This window comes from Zygotorulaspora mrakii, chromosome 6 (assembly GCF_013402915.1).
Source record: "Zygotorulaspora mrakii chromosome 6, complete sequence".
NCBI lineage: Eukaryota > Fungi > Ascomycota > Saccharomycetes > Saccharomycetales > Saccharomycetaceae > Zygotorulaspora > Zygotorulaspora mrakii.
This window is the reverse complement of record NC_050724.1, coordinates 1,079,552-1,101,721: the sequence shown is the minus strand read 5'-3', so window position 1 is coordinate 1,101,721 and position 22,170 is coordinate 1,079,552. Positions and strand designations below refer to the sequence as shown.

At 40.5% G+C, this 22,170-nt stretch overlaps 12 protein-coding genes across 12 annotated transcripts; 6 read left to right on the top strand and 6 right to left on the bottom strand.

Annotated features, from left to right (window-relative positions):
- Window positions 1-827: 827 nt before the first annotated feature.
- On the top strand, window positions 828-2,702 carry GYP1 (GTPase-activating protein GYP1; the record flags this gene model as incomplete). The annotated part of the gene is made up of 1 exon (XM_037289889.1): window positions 828-2,702. The coding sequence occupies one exon, from the start codon at window positions 828-830 to the stop codon at window positions 2,700-2,702; it is 1,875 nt and encodes a 624-aa protein (XP_037145784.1).
- Window positions 2,703-3,149: 447 nt separating this feature from the next.
- TRZ1 (tRNase Z) lies at window positions 3,150-5,612 on the top strand (the record flags this gene model as incomplete). The annotated part of the gene is made up of 1 exon (XM_037289888.1): window positions 3,150-5,612. One exon carries the CDS (start codon window positions 3,150-3,152, stop codon window positions 5,610-5,612), a length of 2,463 nt encoding a protein of 820 aa, XP_037145783.1.
- Window positions 5,613-5,674: 62 nt separating this feature from the next.
- VPS5 (sorting nexin 1) lies at window positions 5,675-7,672 on the bottom strand (the record flags this gene model as incomplete). The annotated part of the gene is made up of 1 exon (XM_037289887.1): window positions 5,675-7,672. The coding sequence occupies one exon, from the start codon at window positions 7,670-7,672 to the stop codon at window positions 5,675-5,677; it is 1,998 nt and encodes a 665-aa protein (XP_037145782.1).
- Window positions 7,673-7,840: 168 nt separating this feature from the next.
- Window positions 7,841-9,547, top strand: ALG8 (dolichyl-P-Glc:Glc1Man(9)GlcNAc(2)-PP-dolichol alpha-1,3-glucosyltransferase; the record flags this gene model as incomplete). Its single annotated transcript, XM_037289886.1, has 1 exon — window positions 7,841-9,547. One exon carries the CDS (start codon window positions 7,841-7,843, stop codon window positions 9,545-9,547), a length of 1,707 nt encoding a protein of 568 aa, XP_037145781.1.
- Window positions 9,548-9,773: 226 nt separating this feature from the next.
- Window positions 9,774-11,414, bottom strand: MSA1 (Msa1p; the record flags this gene model as incomplete). Its single annotated transcript, XM_037289885.1, has 1 exon — window positions 9,774-11,414. The coding sequence occupies one exon, from the start codon at window positions 11,412-11,414 to the stop codon at window positions 9,774-9,776; it is 1,641 nt and encodes a 546-aa protein (XP_037145780.1).
- A 375-nt stretch (window positions 11,415-11,789) lies between these two features.
- On the bottom strand, window positions 11,790-12,902 carry ECM4 (S-glutathionyl-(chloro)hydroquinone reductase; the record flags this gene model as incomplete). The annotated part of the gene is made up of 1 exon (XM_037289884.1): window positions 11,790-12,902. One exon carries the CDS (start codon window positions 12,900-12,902, stop codon window positions 11,790-11,792), a length of 1,113 nt encoding a protein of 370 aa, XP_037145779.1.
- A 758-nt stretch (window positions 12,903-13,660) lies between these two features.
- On the bottom strand, window positions 13,661-14,289 carry HG535_0F05650 (uncharacterized protein; the record flags this gene model as incomplete). Its single annotated transcript, XM_037289883.1, has 2 exons — window positions 13,661-13,753; window positions 14,179-14,289. 2 exons carry the CDS (start codon window positions 14,287-14,289, stop codon window positions 13,661-13,663), a joined length of 204 nt encoding a protein of 67 aa, XP_037145778.1.
- Window positions 14,290-15,853: 1,564 nt separating this feature from the next.
- YNG1 (Yng1p) lies at window positions 15,854-16,444 on the top strand (the record flags this gene model as incomplete). The annotated part of the gene is made up of 1 exon (XM_037289882.1): window positions 15,854-16,444. One exon carries the CDS (start codon window positions 15,854-15,856, stop codon window positions 16,442-16,444), a length of 591 nt encoding a protein of 196 aa, XP_037145777.1.
- Window positions 16,445-16,483: 39 nt separating this feature from the next.
- Window positions 16,484-17,647, bottom strand: RPL3 (60S ribosomal protein uL3; the record flags this gene model as incomplete). Its single annotated transcript, XM_037289881.1, has 1 exon — window positions 16,484-17,647. One exon carries the CDS (start codon window positions 17,645-17,647, stop codon window positions 16,484-16,486), a length of 1,164 nt encoding a protein of 387 aa, XP_037145776.1.
- A 1,236-nt stretch (window positions 17,648-18,883) lies between these two features.
- On the top strand, window positions 18,884-19,801 carry HG535_0F05620 (uncharacterized protein; the record flags this gene model as incomplete). The annotated part of the gene is made up of 1 exon (XM_037289880.1): window positions 18,884-19,801. One exon carries the CDS (start codon window positions 18,884-18,886, stop codon window positions 19,799-19,801), a length of 918 nt encoding a protein of 305 aa, XP_037145775.1.
- A 203-nt stretch (window positions 19,802-20,004) lies between these two features.
- CKA2 (casein kinase 2 catalytic subunit CKA2) lies at window positions 20,005-21,024 on the bottom strand (the record flags this gene model as incomplete). The annotated part of the gene is made up of 1 exon (XM_037289879.1): window positions 20,005-21,024. The coding sequence occupies one exon, from the start codon at window positions 21,022-21,024 to the stop codon at window positions 20,005-20,007; it is 1,020 nt and encodes a 339-aa protein (XP_037145774.1).
- A 341-nt stretch (window positions 21,025-21,365) lies between these two features.
- Window positions 21,366-22,115, top strand: SLD7 (Sld7p; the record flags this gene model as incomplete). The annotated part of the gene is made up of 1 exon (XM_037289878.1): window positions 21,366-22,115. One exon carries the CDS (start codon window positions 21,366-21,368, stop codon window positions 22,113-22,115), a length of 750 nt encoding a protein of 249 aa, XP_037145773.1.
- Window positions 22,116-22,170: the final 55 nt, after the last annotated feature.

Sequence of the window (22,170 nt, the reverse complement as noted above, 5' to 3'; positions counted from 1 at the left end):
ACGCTAATTCACTCTGACCACCTTCCACAACGAAAGACTACAATAATATGTACCAAGATGGAGAATTATTTCGAGACTCCAAGAGATTAAGAGGCCAACAGACCAAGAAGATAAAAACCCAATCGAAAATAATCCGAACCATATAAATCAATTAGTATTGCAAATTGATTTGATAAATGAACTTCATCAAATCTCCGATGACCAGAGACTACATTTCCAGACTTCGTCACAAGTGCATACAAAAAAGTGAAAACTGCTGCAATCGCTGCGATACTCAACGTGCAAGCGAATCCTGAGAAGTCAGAAATTGTGAAAAAAAATTTAACTCCGATCTGATGGACTTATATAATCACGTGCAGCGTTTGTCGGTCAAGTATAAGCTGAATGACTTTGAATCTAGCAGCATCTTGGACCCTTCAAGCACACCGATGCGTGCAACTGCGTTGGTTCTGCGTTTCCTTACCTGATAATGGGCATATCTGAGTGCTGATATGAAGTACTTGGCACGTGAATGTCACGTTTTCTGGGATGCCTCAGCGTAGAATAGAAACATCGGTTCGCGATAGTGCGGTAGATGGATTGAAGCAGTGTGTGGATGACTTTTTAGGTCCAGCTGGCAGGCAGCTTATTGTGGCACTCTTGGCTTGTTGTTTGCAGGTTCTTTCTTTTATCTTACTGCAGTGCAAGAACGGTTGTTTACCCTTCAAGCACCGTCCTGGGTAACTTCTTGAAACAAAGTACATCAACAGAAGGCGCCCACACATAAACAGTCTAACGAGTAGAAAGGGAGTTTCGGTCTCCAGACGTTGTGTATTTCTCTTTGGATTATGGGTGTGAGATCCAATTCAAGTGAGATGTACCAAAGAGAGCAGAGTGGTTCGTTGAACAATGGCGGATCGAGCCATAGGAACAACAGCAGCACCAATCTGGTAACATCATTGATGAAGTCGTGGAGGATTTCCTCTTCTTCCTCAACCTCTTCGCCGCCCCAGCAGAGCTCAAGAGACTCGCTGATAAGCATTGATGGGAATTTTGAGGCGATGGCGAAGCAGCAAACCAGTGCGAAGAGGAGTTCGCCATCCCCTTACTCCCCTATGAGATATACAAGTCCCGGGTTGAGTAATAGCACTAGTAATCTGGGAAGTGGTGGTACCTCCAGTAGTGATGCTCCAAGACCTTCCTTAATCACGACGACCCATCGTCACAGCTCCACTAATCATCATCATCATCATCGTAGGAACGAGAATACTGGTGGTAAAAAAGTTTCGAAATATTTCAAGGATTTAGATGAAGATTGGAGTGCGGTCATTGACGATTATAATATGCCCATTCCTGTTATCAGTAATGGAGGAATTGCATCCCCTGCTACACCCAAAGTTGGAAGGTCTTCGTCTATAACATCGACTCCAACAAGTTCGACAACAGCGGTAGCACCAGAGAATGTGAATCCTACATTTTCCTATCCGCAGTTGCCTCAGTTGAAAAGATCTATCAGTTCTGATTTAAGGTCCCAACTAGAAATGGAAAATGAAAGGGATGCTCAAGAATTGAACGCTATAATGCAACGAATAGCCAAGTTCGATGCTATCTTGAAAAACAAGCATATCATCAATCAGCAAGAGTTGAGGCAGATAAGTTGGAACGGAGTACCTAAATCACATCGAGCAACTGTTTGGAAGCTTCTAATCGGTTATCTACCTGCTAATACGAAAAGGCAGGCACTTTTACTACAAAGGAAAAGACGAGAGTATCGTGATGGATTACAGCACATCTTCTCTACTAAACATTCCAGGGATGTACCAACATGGCATCAGATTGAGATTGATGTCCCGAGAACAAATCCACACATTGCTCTTTACCAATTCGACTCAACGCAGACAAGCTTGCAACGTATATTATACCTTTGGGCTATTAGGCATCCCGCAAGTGGTTATGTTCAAGGTATAAATGACCTTGTGACTCCTTTTTACCAAACCTTTCTGACAGAGTATCTGAGTGCATCGCAGATGGATGATGTAGAGAATCTAGATCCGAAATCATATATTACCGATGAACAACTAAAAGACGTTGAAGCAGATACTTTCTGGTGTCTAACGAAACTTTTAGAACAGATCACTGATAATTACATTCATGGTCAGCCAGGAATATTGAAACAAGTAAAGAATTTGGGACAGCTCGTCAAAAGAATTGATCAAGATCTTTATAAGCACTTCCAAAACGAGCATGTAGAATTTATTCAATTTGCCTTTAGATGGATGAATTGCCTCCTAATGAGAGAGTTTCAAATGGGTACCGTCATCAGAATGTGGGATACCTATTTGTCGGAAACTTCACCAGAAACAACGTCATCGGCAGCTATATCATCAGATCTAGTTCCTCCACATACGCCAACAGAACCGAAGTCCGCAACTTTCCAATCCCCAGCGCAAGATTTTACTTCACCAACGTCTGCTTCGAGTAGTGCGAAGGAAGAAATTTCCAAAATGAGGCAGTCATCGCTTAATGAATTTCATGTATTTGTTTGCGCTGCTTTCTTGATCAAATGGAGTGATCAACTGATGAATATGGACTTTCAAGAAATTATAACCTTTTTGCAGAATCCTCCCACAAAGACATGGCAAGAAACTGACATCGAAATGCTTCTAAGTGAAGCCTATATATGGCAGTCCTTGTACAAAGATGCCACTTCACACTGGCAGTAAAAGTGATACATCTGACTCAAAGATTATAAGGCATCCCCTTTCTTATACATGAATACATGAAGGTGCTTTTTCTGCAATCTTCTTGGCTCATCGCGTTTTGCTTGAAATTTTTTTTTTTCAAGCATACCTTTATGAAACAACTACATAACTAAATAAAGCACTAGACTGTTTCTATAGCGCTCTTCCATTCGAAACTTACCTCTATTGGATTCACAATTAATTCATATAAGGAAATTTTGCAGCTGATTTCTTATAGTCTATTCTGGAGTTGCTTCATTTTGCGACAAGCATACATTCAAGGTGTTACGATCAACAAGAGCTTTCATTGACTTAAAGTCTGCACTTGTTGCCACAACTTCCGCATTCCATACATCAAGATCTGCGTACATCACTAATTCAAAACCTAAGAAGAGTAAAGGAATTCAGAACAATTCAAGATTAACATTCATGTTCAACTTAACTCCGATTGCTCACCCAACCGCTGATACAGAACATCCTCTATTATTACTGCAATCTCATCATGGTGACAGGTATTTCTTCGGGAAAGTTTCTGAAGGGTCTCAAAGATGTTTGACAGAGAATAGAATTCGAATTTCTAAATTACAGAATATATTTTTGACAGGAGAGCTAGACTGGAGCACCCTGGGCGGACTTCCTGGTATGATCTTGACTGTCGCAGACCAAGGTAAGGCAAATTTAGCCGTGCATTATGGTAATGATCTGATCGATTATGTTGTAGCAGCCTGGAGATATTTTGTATTTCGTTTTGGTATAGATTTGAAAACGAACATTTTAAGAGATAAAGAAGTCTACAAAGATGATATTATCAACGTTAAATCAATCGTTATCTCCCAAAAATCTCCTCATGTTGCTACTAATTTTTCAGTTTTCCCCGCTAAAGAAAAAAGTGTACTGCGATCGATCATTTCCAACATGTTTCCAAAGAACAGTCCAACAAGCAAATACGATCCTACTTCCGATCCTCACTTGAATGTTGAACTTCCAAAAGATGTCGAAATTCCAAAAATTTCCACCAGCTATGAAGTCAGCTTTCATCCGGTAAGGGGAAGATTTAAAGCGGAAGAAGCATCTAAACTTGGTGTTCCAAAAGGGCCTCTACTCGGTAAGCTGGCTAAAGGAGAAACTGTGACTTTAGAGGATGGGACTCAGGTGAGTCCTGAGCAGGTGCTTGAAAAGCAGCGTTCATTTTCTAAAGTGCTTATATTAGATATACCAAATGACTCATATTTGCCACATTTTCAGGAAAGATTTGAGAAATATGCTACCGAGGATCTTGGCATTGTTTATTATTTTCTTGGTGAAAAGATCACTATCAATGATAGCCTGATAAAGTTCATGGAATTATTTGGTAATTCTACCTTGCATTTTGTATCGCATCCGAGGGTATGTCCAAATTCAATGGTATTCAAAGGTGCCGCAATAATCACGTTAAAGCTGAAAGCACTACAACCAGAAAACTACAATCTTCCTCGAACTAATACTATATTATCAAAAGAATTTTACGACTGTTTCGAAATACCCATGGAGGACGGGACAACGTTATCGCAAAGTCAAGAAGGGCCTCTAAAATCTAAACTTCCAGGTGATATAGTACATGTATATACGCAGAAAAAAAGTGTTAAAGTTGAATCATATACAAAGGGCCAAGAAAAAATGAAGATTAAAGTTGATGATGAGTCTGGAAGAGGGTGGTCGTGGCAAAAAACCTTCAATAAACATGTGAAGCCGCTAAAGATTTCATCAGCGTCTTTTGAAAACGTCGTTTCAAGTCAATTGAACATTGACAACTTCAATAATGACTCTAAAAAAGGGCATGTTGAGATCATAACATTGGGAACCGGCAGTGCTCTTCCATCAAAATATAGAAATGTGGCTTCCACAATGATCAAAGTGCCCTTTCTGACTGCTGCCTCCGAATTCAAGAATCGGATCATACTTTTCGATGCTGGAGAAAACACCCTAGGAACGCTACGCAGAATGTTCTCAGAAACAGCTAGACGCAGAATATTTGCCGACTTGAAAATGATTTATTTAAGTCACTTGCATGCTGATCATCATCTAGGCATCATCAGCATACTTAAAGAATGGTTCAGATATCATGAAAATAACAAAGACAGTTATATATATGTTGTCTCTCCATGGCAATATAATAAATTTGTACAAGAATGGCTCATAATTGACAATCCTACTATTCTGGAAAAAATTCGCTATATAAGTTGCGAGCATTTGATAAATAGTTCATTCGTTAGAAGGCAAACCATACCGATTTCGCTGGACGATTACTGCTCTGCAATGGGGTCAAACAATGGTAAAAGAAGGAAACTTGAAGTTGACGCAAATTCATCATTTAGAGATATGACCAAAATCAAACAAATGTACCAGGATATGAATATTGCGCTTTTTCAGACTTGCAAGGCTAGGCATTGTAATTGGGCTTACTCTAACTCTATAACATTTCACATGAGCCACAATTCAAGAAAACAGTTTAAAGTCTCATACTCAGGAGATACCCGCCCCAACAAGGAGCTTTTTGCACAAGGCATTGGATATCGTTCTGATCTTTTGATCCATGAAGCAACATTAGATAACGAGCTAATGGAAGACGCTATAAAAAAGAGGCATTGTACAATAAATGAAGCGATACAAGTTTCAAATGCTATGGAAGCTGAAAAATTAGTATTAACACACTTTTCGCAAAGATATCCGAAGGCTCCACAAGTAGGCAATAATATATCAATCGAGGCTAAGGAGCATTGCTTCGCATTCGATGGATTGATACTGGATTATGAGAACATCGGTGAACAGCAAAACACTTTTTGGAGATTTAATACCGTATTCGCCGAAGAAAGGAAAACCGAGGAAGAGGAAGGTTCCAAAGAATTCTCATAATAACGATTCAATTTAATCATATACGTCGTGTTCACACAAGATCACAATTTAATAATAGTGATCTATAGATAATTTTGGTAAAACGTTTCCCATAGTTCTATATTTTCCTTTTGAGATTCTATAGCGGACTCCAAGAATATTTCGATACTATTCCTAAAATCGTGAACCTTTTCTAGTTGATAATTTTCAACCTCATTCTTGATCCTATCACCAACGGTTTGCCAGCTTTTCTTTATATTATTGAACCTTGTTTTTAATATCTGGTACTCCTTCTTTGCCGTCTGAACTTTCTCAGAGTTAGGTTTGGTTTTGAAGATATTATGTAATTTCTCTAGTTGTGACTCCTTTTTCATTAAATCAGCTTCAACAATAACTAAGTATTGACCCAGTCTGGCCCTCTGATTGAAAATGGCTTTGAAGCTGGCCAATGATCTTATGTATTCATCCAAAGTAACACCTAGAGTTAATGACTCCTGTAGAGAGCTTCTCTCTAATGATTCCTTTATTCTCCTTTGAGTATCTGCAAAATTTGAAAGCAAGTTAGCATTTTTCTTGGTAACCTCGAGGTCAGCAAGGCTTTCCATGGTTTTGGAGAATTCTTCTGTCACAGAGGCCAGCTCATTCCTTTCTGAGTCTACCATTTCTAATGACTTATCTAGCTGTCTTAATTGTTCTTCGAGTACTTGAGCATTTTGCCAATGCTCTCTGAAATAATCATCTGTTTCTATATATTTTGGAGGTGATGAAAAAGATATGTTCATAAATCTTTTCTGAGACTCAGTATCGATACCGCCGCTCTTCAAAATCAATGCAGCATCTTCCGGACCAAGCAATTGGATGTCACTAATGTGTATTTCTGAAAGATCATTACTATCGGAGGAAGCCCCAGAGCCTGAAATATGTTCTCGATTCTTCGAGTCAATCGAAAAATCTGGGCTGCTTAAAAACATGAGAAAATCAGGATCCTTTTGTAAAAGAGGGGATTCTGTAATTTTATGTAGCATTCTTTCCATTTGGAAACGTCTATTTTCGATAAAGTCTTGTTTAAATCTCCCTACAGATTGTTTTTCCGGTGGTGAAGGAATTATTGTACCCCAGTGATTGCTTTGCAACTGACGGTAGAGCCATCTAAAATCAGTATATCTTCTATTGACCTGAGCGAAATTGTTTTCTAAAAGTTTGGATTTTGTGGCGACAGAGTATTCCACATGCATTGATGTTAGTTCCCCAACTTTCACCGGATCTTTTACTTCAATTTCAAACTCGACAACCAGTTTATCTTGGGTGGTAGTGGCTTGTTCATTAGTTGTTTTTCTTTGAGTGTTGGCACTACTTTGCTCGGTATTCGAAGGTAGATGCTTCTTTGGGGATAGCTTAAAAAGCTCCCCATCCGCTAAATCTACAACATCACCTTTCAGCGACTTGTTATTTGCATTCGAAGAAGTATCATCCAAAGGTTCATCTTGGAATTCGTTTTCCTTTTTGAATTCACCCAAGGGATCTGAAATTTTGTCTTCCTCAGAGCTTTTCCCTACCGACTTTGTACTATCGAGTAAGGGACGACGACGCACTCTTGCAGAGTTGAATAAGCGTTGTGGTTTCCTTTTCGACGAAGACTGGCCGGAAGTCCCTGAAGTGTAATCAGCTTCCTCTTCTACAGTTGGCTCAGCATTTCCGCTCACTAGTGGTAAATATGTGCTACCAGAAAACAGCGGATCACCACTTTTCTTGATTGGAGAGACCGGGTTTGAATTTGTACCCAAATTCAAATCTGAGAATGCCTCCCTCTCAGGTGCCAACTCTTCTAATAAATTACTTGATGACTGGACACCGTAGTTGTTCTTCGCTTCTTCTTCTGGGCTGGTCTGACCTAACTGGTATTCTGAAGTTTCATGCCGTCCCGTGAAGTTCGTAGAAGTATTCTCATCGTCATCGGTAACTGTTTCCAATTCACTTGCTGCAATTTTCGATATGTCGCTGTTTACTTCGTTGGCGGGACTACTGGTGTGATCATTAAGTTCATCCCACACAGGAGCGCTCAAGTCCTCGTCGTAATCCATCCCAAGTCTGCTTTGCCAGTCTTGTACTCGGCGTTATTGCCTTTCTTTGTCTTGCTGAGTTCTTTGACCCTTTTAAAACTCGCCAAAATAAAAAAGAATTTGGAAGGGCAAGCATCGAGGGAACTGTAAAAAGGAGCATAGTTAAATGAAGACTACAGGCAAATTGGGATGAAAACTGCAACTTCTAGAAAATCAACAGCTGCAATAAATCCACCATCCAAAGATGAGACAAAGCCAGTTGTCATGGCAAATAGAAGGTTTTCGCTTTGGAACTTTTGGATTGCATCTCTCGCACTCAAGCTATTATTGATGCCAGACTACTTTAGTACGGATTTTGACGTTCATAGGAATTGGCTTGCTATCACAAATGCTCTTCCTCTCAGTCAGTGGTATCGTGAGAATACCAGTCAATGGACCCTTGATTATCCACCTTTTTTTGCATACTTCGAATGGTTATTATCGCTGTTTGTTCCCAACAAGGTGCGCCAAGATGGTTGTCTGGATATATTAGAGGTGGGCAACTTTGGCTGGCCTACCGTGGTGTTTCAACGGTTGACCGTAATCGCTAGTGAGATTGTACTTTTTGTTGTTCTACAGGTCTTCATAAACACCAGTCCCTTGAGTGAGAGGACTCAGAATTTTGTTGTTGCATCCAGTATAGTCATCTCACCAGGCTTTCTTATGATCGACCACATTCATTTTCAGTACAACGGATTTTTATTTGGTATTTTGATTGCTTCAATTGTTGCAGCTAGAAACAAACAGTATTTGTGGTGCGCTGTATTTTACTCGACCGCTTTATGTTTTAAGCATATTTTCTTGTATTTGGCACCTTGCTATTTCATGTTTTTGCTAAGAGCTTATGTTTTAAACTTCAAGGACTTTAAATTCAAGAGTTATAAAGATTTGATCTTTATCGTTCAGTGGACCAACCTCTTTAAACTGAGTGCCATAGTCATAGGTATTTTCGGTGCATGCTTTGCACCTTTCCTCAATGATTCTCCTCAAGTGCTTAGTAGACTGTTTCCGTTTTCAAGAGGTCTGACACATGCTTATTGGGCACCAAACTTTTGGGCTGTATATTCCTTCGCAGACAAAATTTTAACTTTTCTCATGCTAAAACTACCGTATGTGCACAAATTTGCCATCAAGATTATCTCACCACCCTTGATCCCAGCTTCTATTTTAGAAATCAAGCAGCGTATGTTACAAAACAATAATGGAACAAAAGGGCTTGTTCAAGATGTGGCATTTGTGATACTCCCTCAGATCACTCCAAAGTTGACTTTTATTTTGACTGCATTTTATCAAGCTCTTGCGGTTATCCCCCTTTTATTCGATCCTTCATTTAAGAGATTCATTGGCTCGTTAACGCTTTGCGGTTTGGCCTCATACATATTTGGTTGGCATGTTCACGAGAAGGCCATTTTGTTGGTGATCGTTCCATTTTCCTTTTTGGTCGTATTCGATAGAAGGTTATTATCCTCATTCATGCTTGTCACTGCAGCAGGATATGTCTCCTTGTTTCCTTTGCTTTACGAGCATCAAGATTTCTTATTGAAATGTTTATATACAGCTGCTTGGTGTACCATCTATTTTTACGCCTTTAAAAAAACCTCAAAGCTATCCTCTAGTGTCGAAAGAAGAATCTTTTTCCTCGATCGTCTCTCGACGATTTATATGTTCTCACTGTTAGCATTGGTTTTGGGAGTACAGTTTCTAGACGTTATGAATTGGAGATACCAAACCTTTCAAAAATTTGAATTTCTCGGTTTGATGTCGTACAGTGTGTACTGCTCTCTGGGAATAATCAGCTCTTGGATAGGTCTCTCGTGGCTATACAATTTTGACGAGCCTCTTTGGATGAGTGACTAGCGATGATTGAAAAAAAAGATGACCATTCAATATTGCACATCTAAAGTACATTTCGTCCAAAATACTATCATTACATGTACTATATAAATAGTGTTCTATGTTAAGCATACTTATGAAACCTACATTGAAGCAACGCGGGCTTCGTCTAATGCATACTATGAGATTGTCGACAACTCGTGTAGTCATAATTTTACTCCTCTTTCGACAAAATCGGTCCTTTTGATAACTAACGCTCTGTAATCAATTTCTTCAATGCCACAACAGCATCCTCTTGTTCAAATGCCATAGTCACTGGCTTGGGAACATGTTTCCTGGCATCATTTGAACTTCCAACTGGCGTTAACTCACTTGAACATTTAGAGTTTAGGGTACCGCTCATTGGTTGATGTATAAGGGGTGTGCATTCTATCATTGTTGGCATGGTAAATTGTTGAACGTCTGGAGTCGAGGGTTTTGTGTTATCACCTTTGCGCGTAGAGCTTGATATTGATTGGTTATTCGAAGAATAATTTTTTAGATTTGCCATGTCAATAGGTACCTGTGAAATAGCTTCAGCACCCGAGCTTTGACAGGCCGAGATTAGAATTGTGTTTGAATCCCTTCTTAAAGGTGTGAAAGCTTTTGGTGATCCCAGATTCATCCAGGATGGAGGAGTATTGAAACAGATTTGATGTTTAGGAGACGATGGAACGTGGTTGTAAATAACTTCCGACCAGCTTCCCTCTACATCGTCTGTCATAAGTAATGGATCAGCACTGGAAAACTTGAAAACATACTGCTGCTGCTGTTGCTGCTGTTCGAATTGCTGCTGCTGAGCGGTTCTATTTAAGCCCGCAGATTTTGAAAGTGATCTGCCTCTTGGTGACAATGTTATGATATGACCGTCGTTTCCAGTCAAAATACCTGCCCTTGGAGAGGAAACAATATCCAATAAAACTTGATCAATTCCTACGTTCGGTGTAAGGCCAGTTCGCATTGGAAATGAGGCTCTTGGAGTTGAGGGGAATTGCGGAGATTTTGGAATATAAACACTTGGCGAGAGTTGGCAATTATTTTTTTCTGCATTCTTTGACATTTTGACAGGAGAGCTATCATACCTTTGCAGATCCATTACCTTGAAAGTATCTTGAGATTTTTTGCTCTGCACCTGCTCACTTCTACGGAAGTTCTTCAAGTGTTTTGAGCTGCTAGGACCATTTCTCATTTGTCTCAGTAAACTCAATACGCGTTTTTTCTCATAAGTAGTTCCTGATCGAGATTGACCTTCTGTAGCTTTTTTCGATGTCGAATCAACCTTTGCGTGCTCAGGCAGAATTGGACGCAGCTCTTTTTTAGGCGTAGTAAGTGGAGAAGACCCAGCAATGGAGGCCCTTCCGTTATCCCCTATGGTCAAAGCAAACTTAAAAAGTTGCGAACTGCTCATATGGTTGAACTCTTTAGATTCCATCGTCTCTGATAGCGGTGAAGAAACTGAAGGTGGTGAGCTCTTTAATATCATTCTTGATGACGACTGAAACATGCTATCATTAGAGGATGGTGTAGAGGATGTTGATACACCCGCGTTGATTTTGGTCGGTGTGGTCAGAAGAACTCCTCTGAATCTTCCTCTTTTGCTGTTAGATCCCTGCAAACCTGAAACAGTTTCTTCCATGATTGAACTACCCCCACAGCTTCCTGCGCTGCTACTGCTAGTTCTTCTGTTCCTAGGAGAAGGGGTCAGTTGTCCGACCTTCATCATTGGTCGAGAAAATCCTTGCGCTCCCAGCTTTTGAACTTTCAACGACGAGTGCGCCATTGGACTCTCTAGAGGATTCTTATAATCCTTAGTGATTGGTGGTCTGCCTCTTTTTCTTACAGGTTTTTCCATCTGACAATTGCGGTTATACACTTACTCCCACTTGCACTCGATATTCCTTGCCCGTTTATCAGACTTATTGCGTATTCGGCAGTTGAAAAAGTGCAGGCTATCACACACTATCTTATTCCTTTCTTAAGAGTAGAGATGAAGGTTATAACTCGCTGTTTCAGAAGATACCTCAAATTAGTTTTCTTCCGATTCACGCGAGGTCATCTTACTTTACCTGAAAGGGTAGTATTATCGCCAAACGGGTAACTATGACACGCGTCAGCTTAAGCGCTGACACATTTTATATTAATGGCTGCATAATTAAAAAAAAAAACTTTCAACTTATATATTCTCTTCTAGTAATATAAACCTAACTAGAAGCTGGGCCTTTCAGATTCATAGTTGCAGAATATCTGGTCTAGGACCCAATGGAGTAATTCCTAGTGGGTTGAGTCTTGTGTGCGAACGTGTGTAGTGTAGTTTTATATGATTAAAATCTGTCGTCAATCTGAAGGCATCATTTCCCCAGTACAGATTTCTCAACCACAAACTGATGTACGGATAGCCATCTCTGATAGTCGTTAAGTTACACTTGAAATGTTGAACATACACAGGATCAAAACGAGCAATTGTAGGGTACAGTCTCACGTCAGCCTCGGTCAATTGATTGCCTGCAAGAAAGTAGTCGTCCAATATATCGGTGATGTTGTTTTTCCCATGCTTCTCTACAAGAGCTTCATGCCTGTCCTTTAGTATTTTTTCCGCTTTATCCAAGTGCTCGAATACGTTAGCGACTTCCTTTTCGTAGATATCCGCTTTTTCGGCGAAACCTGCTTTGTAGACACCATTGTTGATGTTATCGTATACCCAGGCGTTTATTTCATCTATTTCGCGTTCTAAATTTTTGGGCACTAGTTCGATAGGTTCTGTGCCAGGATCAGCAAATTCGTCAAAAACACCACTATTCAAAGTTCTGATAATTTGTGCGCTTTCATTAGAAACAATTGTTTGCGTCTGTGTGTCCCACAGGACCGGGACCGTATATCTGGCACGATAATTTGGATCCGTCTTCAAATACAGCTGGCTCAGTCTTTCGAACTGCTCATTAGGATCGAAAGTTGAATCGACGAACATTCTTGCACTATTATTTGCTACTTTAGCCTGAGGGTTGGAGTAATCTAGGGTTGCGGTCGTAATTCCGCCTGCTGGTTCATAATATGAAGCATCCTTATCGGCTCTTTCTCTTGTTGCTTGATCAGCTGTTAAAAATCGCCAGCCCTCCGAGTCCAAATGCCAATGAACGACGCTTACACCAATAACAGCTGTTAAGCCTTTTAAAGCTCGAGTGATCAATGTTCTATGAGCCCAAGGGCATGCTAACGACACATATAACCAGTACCTATTCTTTGCTGGCTTGTAAATGGGATGCGAAGGGGAGATAACTTCTTGAAAAGAGGAGACTTGTCTCTTGAAACTACCATCCGTGCTATCTGCCCACTGTTTGGACATGCTAAAAGAATATTTATTGATGAATTACCAACATTATTTAGCTTTACAAAGTGTGTTCAACATTGCGGTTTTCTTTATTTTTATATTTTTCCAGTGTCCCCTAAGGGACATCAAATTGCTTAGTAGAGGTTTACAAAGCGAATTAGCAATTTAGCAACTCTTCTCCGCCACGCACTTATGGGCTAAGTTTAATGAGTTGAAAAAGCTGTCTCTGCAAGAACAATCAGTACAAGAAATGGCCTTTTGAAACGAGGCAGTTAATCATAGATTTGTAATTTAGGATCACATATGTAAAAAGTAATTTCGTTTTGTAATTTGAGGTAATAGTTGTATTTGTAATAGTAATATGGAATAAATAAGTCTTTGACATTACAGAATAGTATTTTGCTTTATTTGGTCTTTTTTTTTTAAATTTAAGTCATTTGATTGTTGTTCTTTTTTACATGCTGATGAGATAATCTTAAAATTATTATTTCAATTATTTCTTTGGTGGATTGAAAACAAATTTTCTATTCTTGACAGCAGCCCATTTGAATTTCTTAATCCAAACGGATAATAAGTATAAGGACGATAATACCAGGATTGCCTTTAGTCCTAATCTCTTTCTGTCATCATGTTCTGGTTCAGCACACCAATTTAAGAATGTTGTGACATCTTTAGCCATTTGGGAAGTAGTTGCAGGGGTACCATCCTCGTATTCAACCAGATCGTCAAATAGCACTCTTGCCATTGCAATAGAGCCACCTGGGAAGTAAGGATTATAGTTGGCGCCTGGTGGTAAAACAATACCCGCTGGAGGCTCTTCGGGATAACCAGTTAATAGGGAAAAGATGTAATCGCAACCACCGTGTCTGGCCTTGACAATTAACGACAAGTCAGGTGGCAAAGCACCTTGGTTAGCAGCTCTTGCGGCTTGCTCGTTTGGATAAGGACCTGGAATGTAATCTGCTAGCTTACCGGGTCTCTTCTTTGGATTACCTTGCTCATCCGGTTCATCGTCGTACTCAAATTCAGCTGCCATGTCACGAACTTCTACGTTTGTGTGAGAGACACCAACTAGCGTTCTCCAAGCGACTCTATCAAGAGAGTGGCAAGCTGCACAGACCTCACGATACACTTGGTAGCCTCTTCTGATAGAAGCATGATCAAAAGTCTCCAAAGGACCGTTGTGGGACCACGCGTATGCTGGTGGGTGCAACCCGTGTTCTGCAGCAGTCATAGCTTCCGCTGTTAAAGAGTCCGCATATAACATTGCAGACGCACCTAAACCACTGACAATCGAACTACCGATTAAAATTTTTCTACCCAACTTGGCGCTGTTACCACTGACCTTGGACGCCGTGGACAAACCCCTGTGAGCGACACGTCTTGAGAACTGAGAAAACATCTTTACTAGGAGTGCAATGTGCAGATATTTGTGCTAGTAGCTTTACGGAACGGCCCTGTTTTAAGGAATATAGGTGCTACAATAAATAAAGAGATCAATGGATCGCCGAGGGAGTAACAAATAAATAGAGATATTGGCTCGAAGATATCACTTGCCCAGAAAAAAACAATTCTATCAAACTATACTTTTCTCCCAAAAATTCACCACTAACTGATGCTACTGATTCCTTGTCAATCTAAAGAATTAGGTTCACCGAAATGTATCAACAATATATCAATTGTAACAGATATTCCCAGATACTCCCAATACGCTTTTTTCATTTTTTTTCCAGCTTGTAGTTCGGTATTATCGCTTTTCCGGTAGCTTGAACCAATCGATCTGCGGGCAAACTGGGAAGAATCGCTGAGCTCATCGAAACAAACTATACAATGAGACATATCGCTTGTTACGTAGTCGTTTCAAGCTGCTTTTTTTCTTGACGTTGATTGGTTCGGGGTCACATGACGCACAGGATCACAAACACAGATCGCTATTGACGGTATTTTCCTTTTCGAGCAGTTGGATTCAGCGATTTCCTCTTTGGGATTTTGTGTCGCCCACATTTATTAATATATCGAAGTAGTTTACGAATAAGTAATCTCATTCACGAATTGGTAAATATAGCTTACTGCTGAGCCAAATTAATTCAGGAGTAAGTCTTAGCAAGCGTGGTGATTGTGTCACTTATTGTTCTTGTGTTTGCCTCTACAATATGGATTTCATCTGTTCGGAGTCTCGCACTGCTCCGTATGTCGCCCTGTGTCCGAAATGCATTATTCGGTGGATGGCGTCAGCAATCTCTCCGGCGGAGGAGTTTTGCTTGCTAGCAAAGACGTTATCGTGAATTGGTGGTCTCGAGAGGAATGGATTATTTGGCGGATGGCAATCTACGAGCCTTTCAAAGAACAGCTCAAGCGTGGTATTTCGGGATCTTTGACTTCGAGAGGGCAAAAAAAAATCCCTTCGTCTGCCACTTATTCGTTCAAGTAAGAAAGTAGTCCGTTAGGTACCACCACAGGCACATTTTTCAGAGGTTGCCCCACCATTTGCTTCGCTCCGTGTAAGTGACAGGCGAGCATTCGAATATCTTCGTGTTTGAGCAAGCAACCATTGGAAGGCTATACATATCCAGAATGGTTGACTTACTTCGTGATGAGATGCTCTTTGTTCGTTCATTAATATTTATGTCTTGATATATTAACGATCTTTTTTAAATGTGGCGAGCAAAATTTGGAAAATACTGCTTTGATAACAAAACAATAGATTTAGAATAGAAAACCGAAAAGTAATACTATTTTCTTCAGGATACCAGCGATCAGCACTCTCAACCCTGTAAAACAAGGGAAAAACTGCTGTAACACTGTGCCTTATCTCGAATATCAAGACATTATCACCTCATCACGTGACGACACTACCTTTCATTTTTCTGGGAAATTAGAACAGTTTTATCACCGATGGAAACAGATGGTAAAACTTAATGCACTAAGTAGTAGCCTCATCACAAGAGAGAAAGCAGCAGCATGAGATGGATATTCGCTACAACTTCCTGAATACACTGGACCATTTCCCTTGCGAGCTGATTCGCACTCTGTGGATTTTGCAATCCTTGGATTTACAAAGAGACTCGATAGAAAAATATGAGTGGTCAAATGCACAGATGATGTCGCAGAGCCAGCTGCTGTGCGATCTCGTGAACGAAAGAATTCACGCTCTCACTTCCCATAGACAAGAATTGCTTTTGCTGATGTCAATCAGGAAAAAGTATGAAGCGATGATGGAGAAAAATGATCGAGCCCTACCTAAGCTGACAATAAAGCTAAACTTAAAACAGCAAACAACACGAGATGGAGATGAAAAAGTGTCGTCAAATGTAAAAGTACGAAACAACGATACCGATGAAAATGCAAAGACATACTGTATATGCCACAAAGTCTCATATGGAGCAATGATTGCTTGCGATAATCCGAAGTGTCCCATAGAATGGTTTCATTATGGTTGTGTTGGGATTTCAAAACCACCGCAAGGCGAATGGTTCTGTAGTGAATCATGCAAGAAGCAAGTGCAAACAAAGAAAAGAAGAAATAATAAAAAAGGGAAAAGGAGAAGATTAAATTAAGTATTTAAAAATATAAAGTATATTCTTCCATTAAATCGCTTATAAATCCTTCTTCAAAGTACCCAAGAAAGCGTGCTTTTCAGCAGGAGTTTGGAATCTACCCTTACCGAATTTGGAAGCAGTGTCAATCCATTTCAAGTTAACTTCTTCCAAAGCCTTTCTGGAGGTGTTGGTGTACAAAGATTTTCTCAAAGTAACAATTCTCTTTCTGGTACCTGGGATAGAACCCTTGACCATAACGAAATCGTTAGCGACAGCACCGTAAGCAACGAAACCACCCATTGGAGTGATGTTCTTCTTGGTTCTGTCGAAGTTGGTAGAAGCGTTACCTTCATCGTCACCCTTACCGACTCTGTAAACCTTGTGGTTAATAGAGGTTCTGTGGTGGTAACCTCTTTGACCAGCTCTAGCAACGGACCACATAACGTGGGCTGGATGCCAAGCACCGATACAAGCAACCTTTCTCAAACCTCTGTGAGTCTTTCTTGGTAATCTCTTGGTACCCCATCTGTGGGTAACACCTTCGAAACCGTGACCCTTGGTGACGGCAACAACGTCGATCATTTCGTTTTGTTCGAAAACAGAGTCAACAGAGACAGTCTTTTCGAAATGTTCACGAGCCCAGTCAACCTTTTCAGAGATAGAGCCACCGTTCAATTGAATTTCAGCAAGGTGAGCTTTCTTTTGAGCCAATGGGGTCTTTCTGATTTGAGTGTGGGCCAAGACTCTGACGACAGTAGCGTACTTCTTGATTCTTGCCAATTCTCTTTCAATTTGAGAACCTTCATTAGCATACTTAGAAGAGTACTTGGTGAAAGCCTTCTTCTTGGACTTATACCAGTTCTTGTAGAATTTTCTCTTGATCTCATCAGACAAGTGTTCAGCCCAGACGGTGGTCAAAGATCTCAAACCTCTTGGGGTTTCAACGTAACCAACAACACCAACAACAACGATTGGTGGGGTGTCAACGACCGAAACAGCTTCAACAATTTCACGCTTGTGGAATTTAGAACCTGGTCTGTCCAAATCTCTGACAATGGTGGTCATACCAGCCTTGTAACCTAAGAAAGAGGTCAAAGCAACAGACTTAGATTTGTCATCTTTTGGGAAAGACTTAACTCTACCTCTGATGGAGGCAGCTCTCTTTCTTGGGAGGAAACCTAAATGACCGTGACGTGGTGCTTCGAACTTTCTGTGAGACATTGTAAAATTTATAGAACTCGTGCAGTGATTCCTTTCTAACAGCAATCAATAGATGCAGGTACAGAGTAAAGATTTTTGACTGCTATTGAAGAACTTAACTACTTTATATTCCAACACAGTCCGATGCCATAAGATCGAGAGACCATGAATGAAAAAATTTTCAGGCCCACATTTTTCATGTGACTGTTTTTGACCTACATGACCTACATGTATGGGCGTCAAGCGCACATGAAAAAACAAATACCACCAGCACCCACACATATCTGCACCGAAAAAGGAAACCGGCTCGTATATAACGCGCATACCAATCTGCGGGTAACCCAACTGCGGAAACATGACTTTCCGCAGTTCTCCGAGTAGCAGGGGCTGTGGGTGGTGGCCGTCCGGAGGCGAACGAAGAAAACAACGAAAGAATGACTGTCTACGGAGAGCAGAACACTACCTGAACAGGTTTCTCAGACTTCTCCGAGCAGTGTTGACTTTATTGTCCCAAAGAGGAAGAAAATCGTAAGTTTATTCTCCTCGTTCATAGAAAATAGGAGACATTCTCCTCCTCTTCTGTTGGTTTCTGTGCGTGCATTTGATGGCAATCCGCCTTGCAACGACGGAGCACCCCCACCCCACCACCTGCCATCTTGCCCCACCTGCCATCTTGCCCCACCTGCCCCTCAGTGACGCATGAATGCCATGAGGGTTAAAAAATGTGCTCATGCGGGGAACACCTGGCCACCGGTGACCCGCCATTCTCTAAGACTGCAAACAGGCAGCGGAACTCTCAGAGCCGTTCGTTAAAGGAGCTGCAAGCTGTAAGCTGCGAGGTGCGGGTGGTGGGGTGGGGTTTTGGTGGAGACTTTTAGGAGTTCGGACGTCAGTGGTTTTCGGAAAAACTTTTGCAGAAATGCTGCCAGTAAAATGGCGCAGGAGAGCACACGTTTGTCGCGGGTACGGGGGCTTGCTTTGAGAATGGAAAAGAAACGAGGTAGCTATGGTCGGAAAAACCTCCTGATATAATTTTTCCGAGGAGTTCTTTTCTCTCTCAGATATTTGAACATTTTAGCGGGGTACCACCTGTGCCAGTTCACTGGTTGTTGGCAAGTGGAAAGAATAGTAAAACTGTATATATAGAGTTCACCTTGATATCTCAGGATCTAAAATCGTAGTGTTTCCTTTGAGTTTCCTATGTTTGCCTCAGTGCTATACCTGTTGCGGCCATATAGATATTAGTGAACAGAAAACATGACGAGCCTGGACGATTCAGTTATATGTCGTCAAAATCTTATGCTGTTGGATAATATTACGAATTACAGTAAGCCGGCAGTAGATTACTTCCACCATGAGTTTAAACAAAATGACCTAGAGATGCCAGTAACGTGGTCGCTCCTGTTGAAAATGAGAAAGCACAAGCTGCTACGTTTACCAAATTGCAGCATAGAAGACGACAAAGATTATAGCATGTATTCGGTTAGATTGCACCACTGTCTGTGGAGGCGCTGGTCTATAGAACATTACAAATTGCATTCCTTGAAGGTGGATCCCTTGTCGATCAACTGGGACAAGGAGATTGATATAACGGTTCTCTATGGGCCTGATTTAGCAGGTCAGTACGAAAATAAATCGGCTGGAAAAGAAAACCAGATTGAGTTCCAAAAGACAAACCTTCTGGACGATGTCAAAAATGATACTACGGAGTACCAGGAGGAGGATGTGTTTGCAAAGTCGTATGAATACTCTTCAAGCCTTGATTCAAATGCTTCATCTATCTTTGATGAACGTCACGATATATGCACAAAAACGATTAGCAATTCAAGTCTTAAGTCTGTGAAATTCAGTGAAACGGTAATGAGAAGAGATATCGATAAAAGTGGTGCGTGCCACGAGACAGAAATAGTGGTTAACGATGCCAAAAAAGTACTAAGTAGGAAATGTCGTTTTCCTCGAAAACGCCACCACCACCATCATAATCATCATCATAACAGTAATTCACATTCCATCCATACCTCTGACGGTTTTCACTATGAGCGTCCTCTGCATTTGCTACCCGATGATGATGATCAAATGCTAGAGCAAAATATCAAGAGTTTAAATTTAGATGACGAGACTCCTAGTAATGTCTTCGATAATTGCACATTTATCCGCAGTCAAACCGTCAAATAACTAAAATAGTCGCATATGTATTATTATTATTAATGAAGTCATGATATGAAATTATTATTTACATCTTAAATGTTGCTTAAATATCGCTCTGTTTAGTTCTGTTTTTCGTTTGAAAATATCAAAGTTTTTTTTCCACCGGCGTGGAGGAAAAGGAGAGGCAGTGGGATATACCTGTATGTTGCAGTATTGAAAGACCTCAAGGATCAATCAAACTTTGTTTTGAAGTAAGGATGCTCTATTGCTTCCTTTGCCGTTAGTCTTTCTTGATGATCATATCTTAATAAATTATCAACCAGATCTACTATTTCAGGAACAGCCAATGGTGTTTCGTCTGTAATGAAAGTACTCCAGGGTTTTGTGGTGAAATCTCTCATTAAATTGTCATATTCGGACGGTAATTTCAATCCGTATTTCTCCAAATATGCTAAAAGCGGCTTCGTTCCAAGTACTGCTGCGATCTTAATTAGTTGATCAGCATTTGTCGAGCCTTTGAAAAAGGGTTCCCTCTTGAAAATAATTGCGGCAAGCATACAACCTACAGACCATAGATCCAATGAATAATCGTATTGGTTTAAGTTAACCAACAGTTCTGGTCCTTTATGATAACGCGATGCTACACGAACATTATAATCTACCCCTGGATGATAGAATTCTGCTAACCCCCAATCTATTAGCCTCAATTTTTTCTCACTTGGATCTATCATGACATTTTGCGGCTTTACATCCCGATGCATAATACCCATGGAATGGCAATAGTCTAAGGCGATCAGCAATTGTGTAAAATAATATTGAATATCATTCGACTTGAAAGTTGGATATAATGCTCTAAATTCAACATTCTTCACTTCTTCGAAAATTAAAGCAGGTATCTTGGATCCAGGGTCTTGCACGATATCTAATAAGCCAATCACGTTTGGCCCACCAGTCAAATTTGTCAGAATCTTCAACTCACGGTAAATTTTCTTCATCTTGACGGGTTTTAATACTTTGATAACACATGGTTGGTTATTCAAAACACTTTTCCCACTGAACACTTCAGAATATTTACCACGCCCAATTTTGCTAATAATTTCATAATAAGATATTTTACCCCATTCTATCGTGACTCCTTGTTCATAATCCCAGTACTCTTGAGGCCTCTTTTCACAGGCGTCTCTATAAACTTTAGCAACCGAATAAACACGACTAGATTTTTGATTTAAAGCAGAAGGAGGTAGAGGCATAGCTTTGCGGCATATACGATAGGAATATTAACTAATAAAGGGCAACAAACACTGCTCTTCAAGAGACTAAATGGAAGAAATCGAGTATAACGTCACACAAATTAAACCTGATGTCCCCTATCTTCACCAATCCACTATGTGATACTGCTATTCCGATACTGTTGTTTTAAACCATTAAATCTCTGTTTCCTGTTCCCTGTTGAAAAGTTTTTCCATTAAAGAGGGTAAATTGATTAAAAGGCTCACATACGGAATCTCACAAAACAAAGAATTATCGCGTTCTTTGCTAACAATCGACTACTGATTTAAGCCGGAACCAGCTGCTCTACGGTAATTATGTTATGTTTGCGAAGGCTGGTGTGTTAAACTTCAAATTAGGTGAAAAATATGCAGACACTTTAATTAGGGACGTCCAGATTTGGCGCGATGTAGATACTGCACAAGAGAATACGAAAATAACGACTTTTAAGGGCTCATTTCTATGCTACATCGATATGAAAAAGCTGCCAGTGTGGATCTCGCATTCTTCCACCATATCAACTTGTTTAACATGTAGCGCTACCGCGAAGTCCTATTTCTCAGTAAAGCTAAAACGGCTAAGAAGAGGCATCGTTGTTGAACTTACAGAACCTTTAGCATGCAAGTATGTCATTCTATACAGACATGAAAGCAGAGTTGAATGTCTTGAAGTCGAACTTTCCGTAAAAAAGGCTCTCGATGGTGCAATAGCCAAGATGCAGTCCACAGCCGCCGTTAGCACAAAGGACAATAATATCGATGCTATTTTGAGGCAATCTCAAGAAAAACACTTGATTCACACGAAGCGCATCAAAAAAAGCATGGAGATAAGTGAGAAGAGACTTCAATTTAACGAAACATTGTCCAAACTGATTCTTGGTGGTCTGAGACTTCGTGGCATTCCAAATTCTCAGTCAGGGTTTCAGAAGTTGTACCAGATGACCTTCGCTGCCGCCGAGTTCACACACAGGAATGAACTGCAGCAATTGCCCAGAACGAACGCACTAGATGTACCTTTTGAATCGCTGCAGTCCACCGTTGAAGCATTGTTAAAGCTCTTCACTAAATCATAGATGCTCCTGTCACGTGACAAACGAAATGTCCGAATTTTCCATTCGTCAGCTGCTT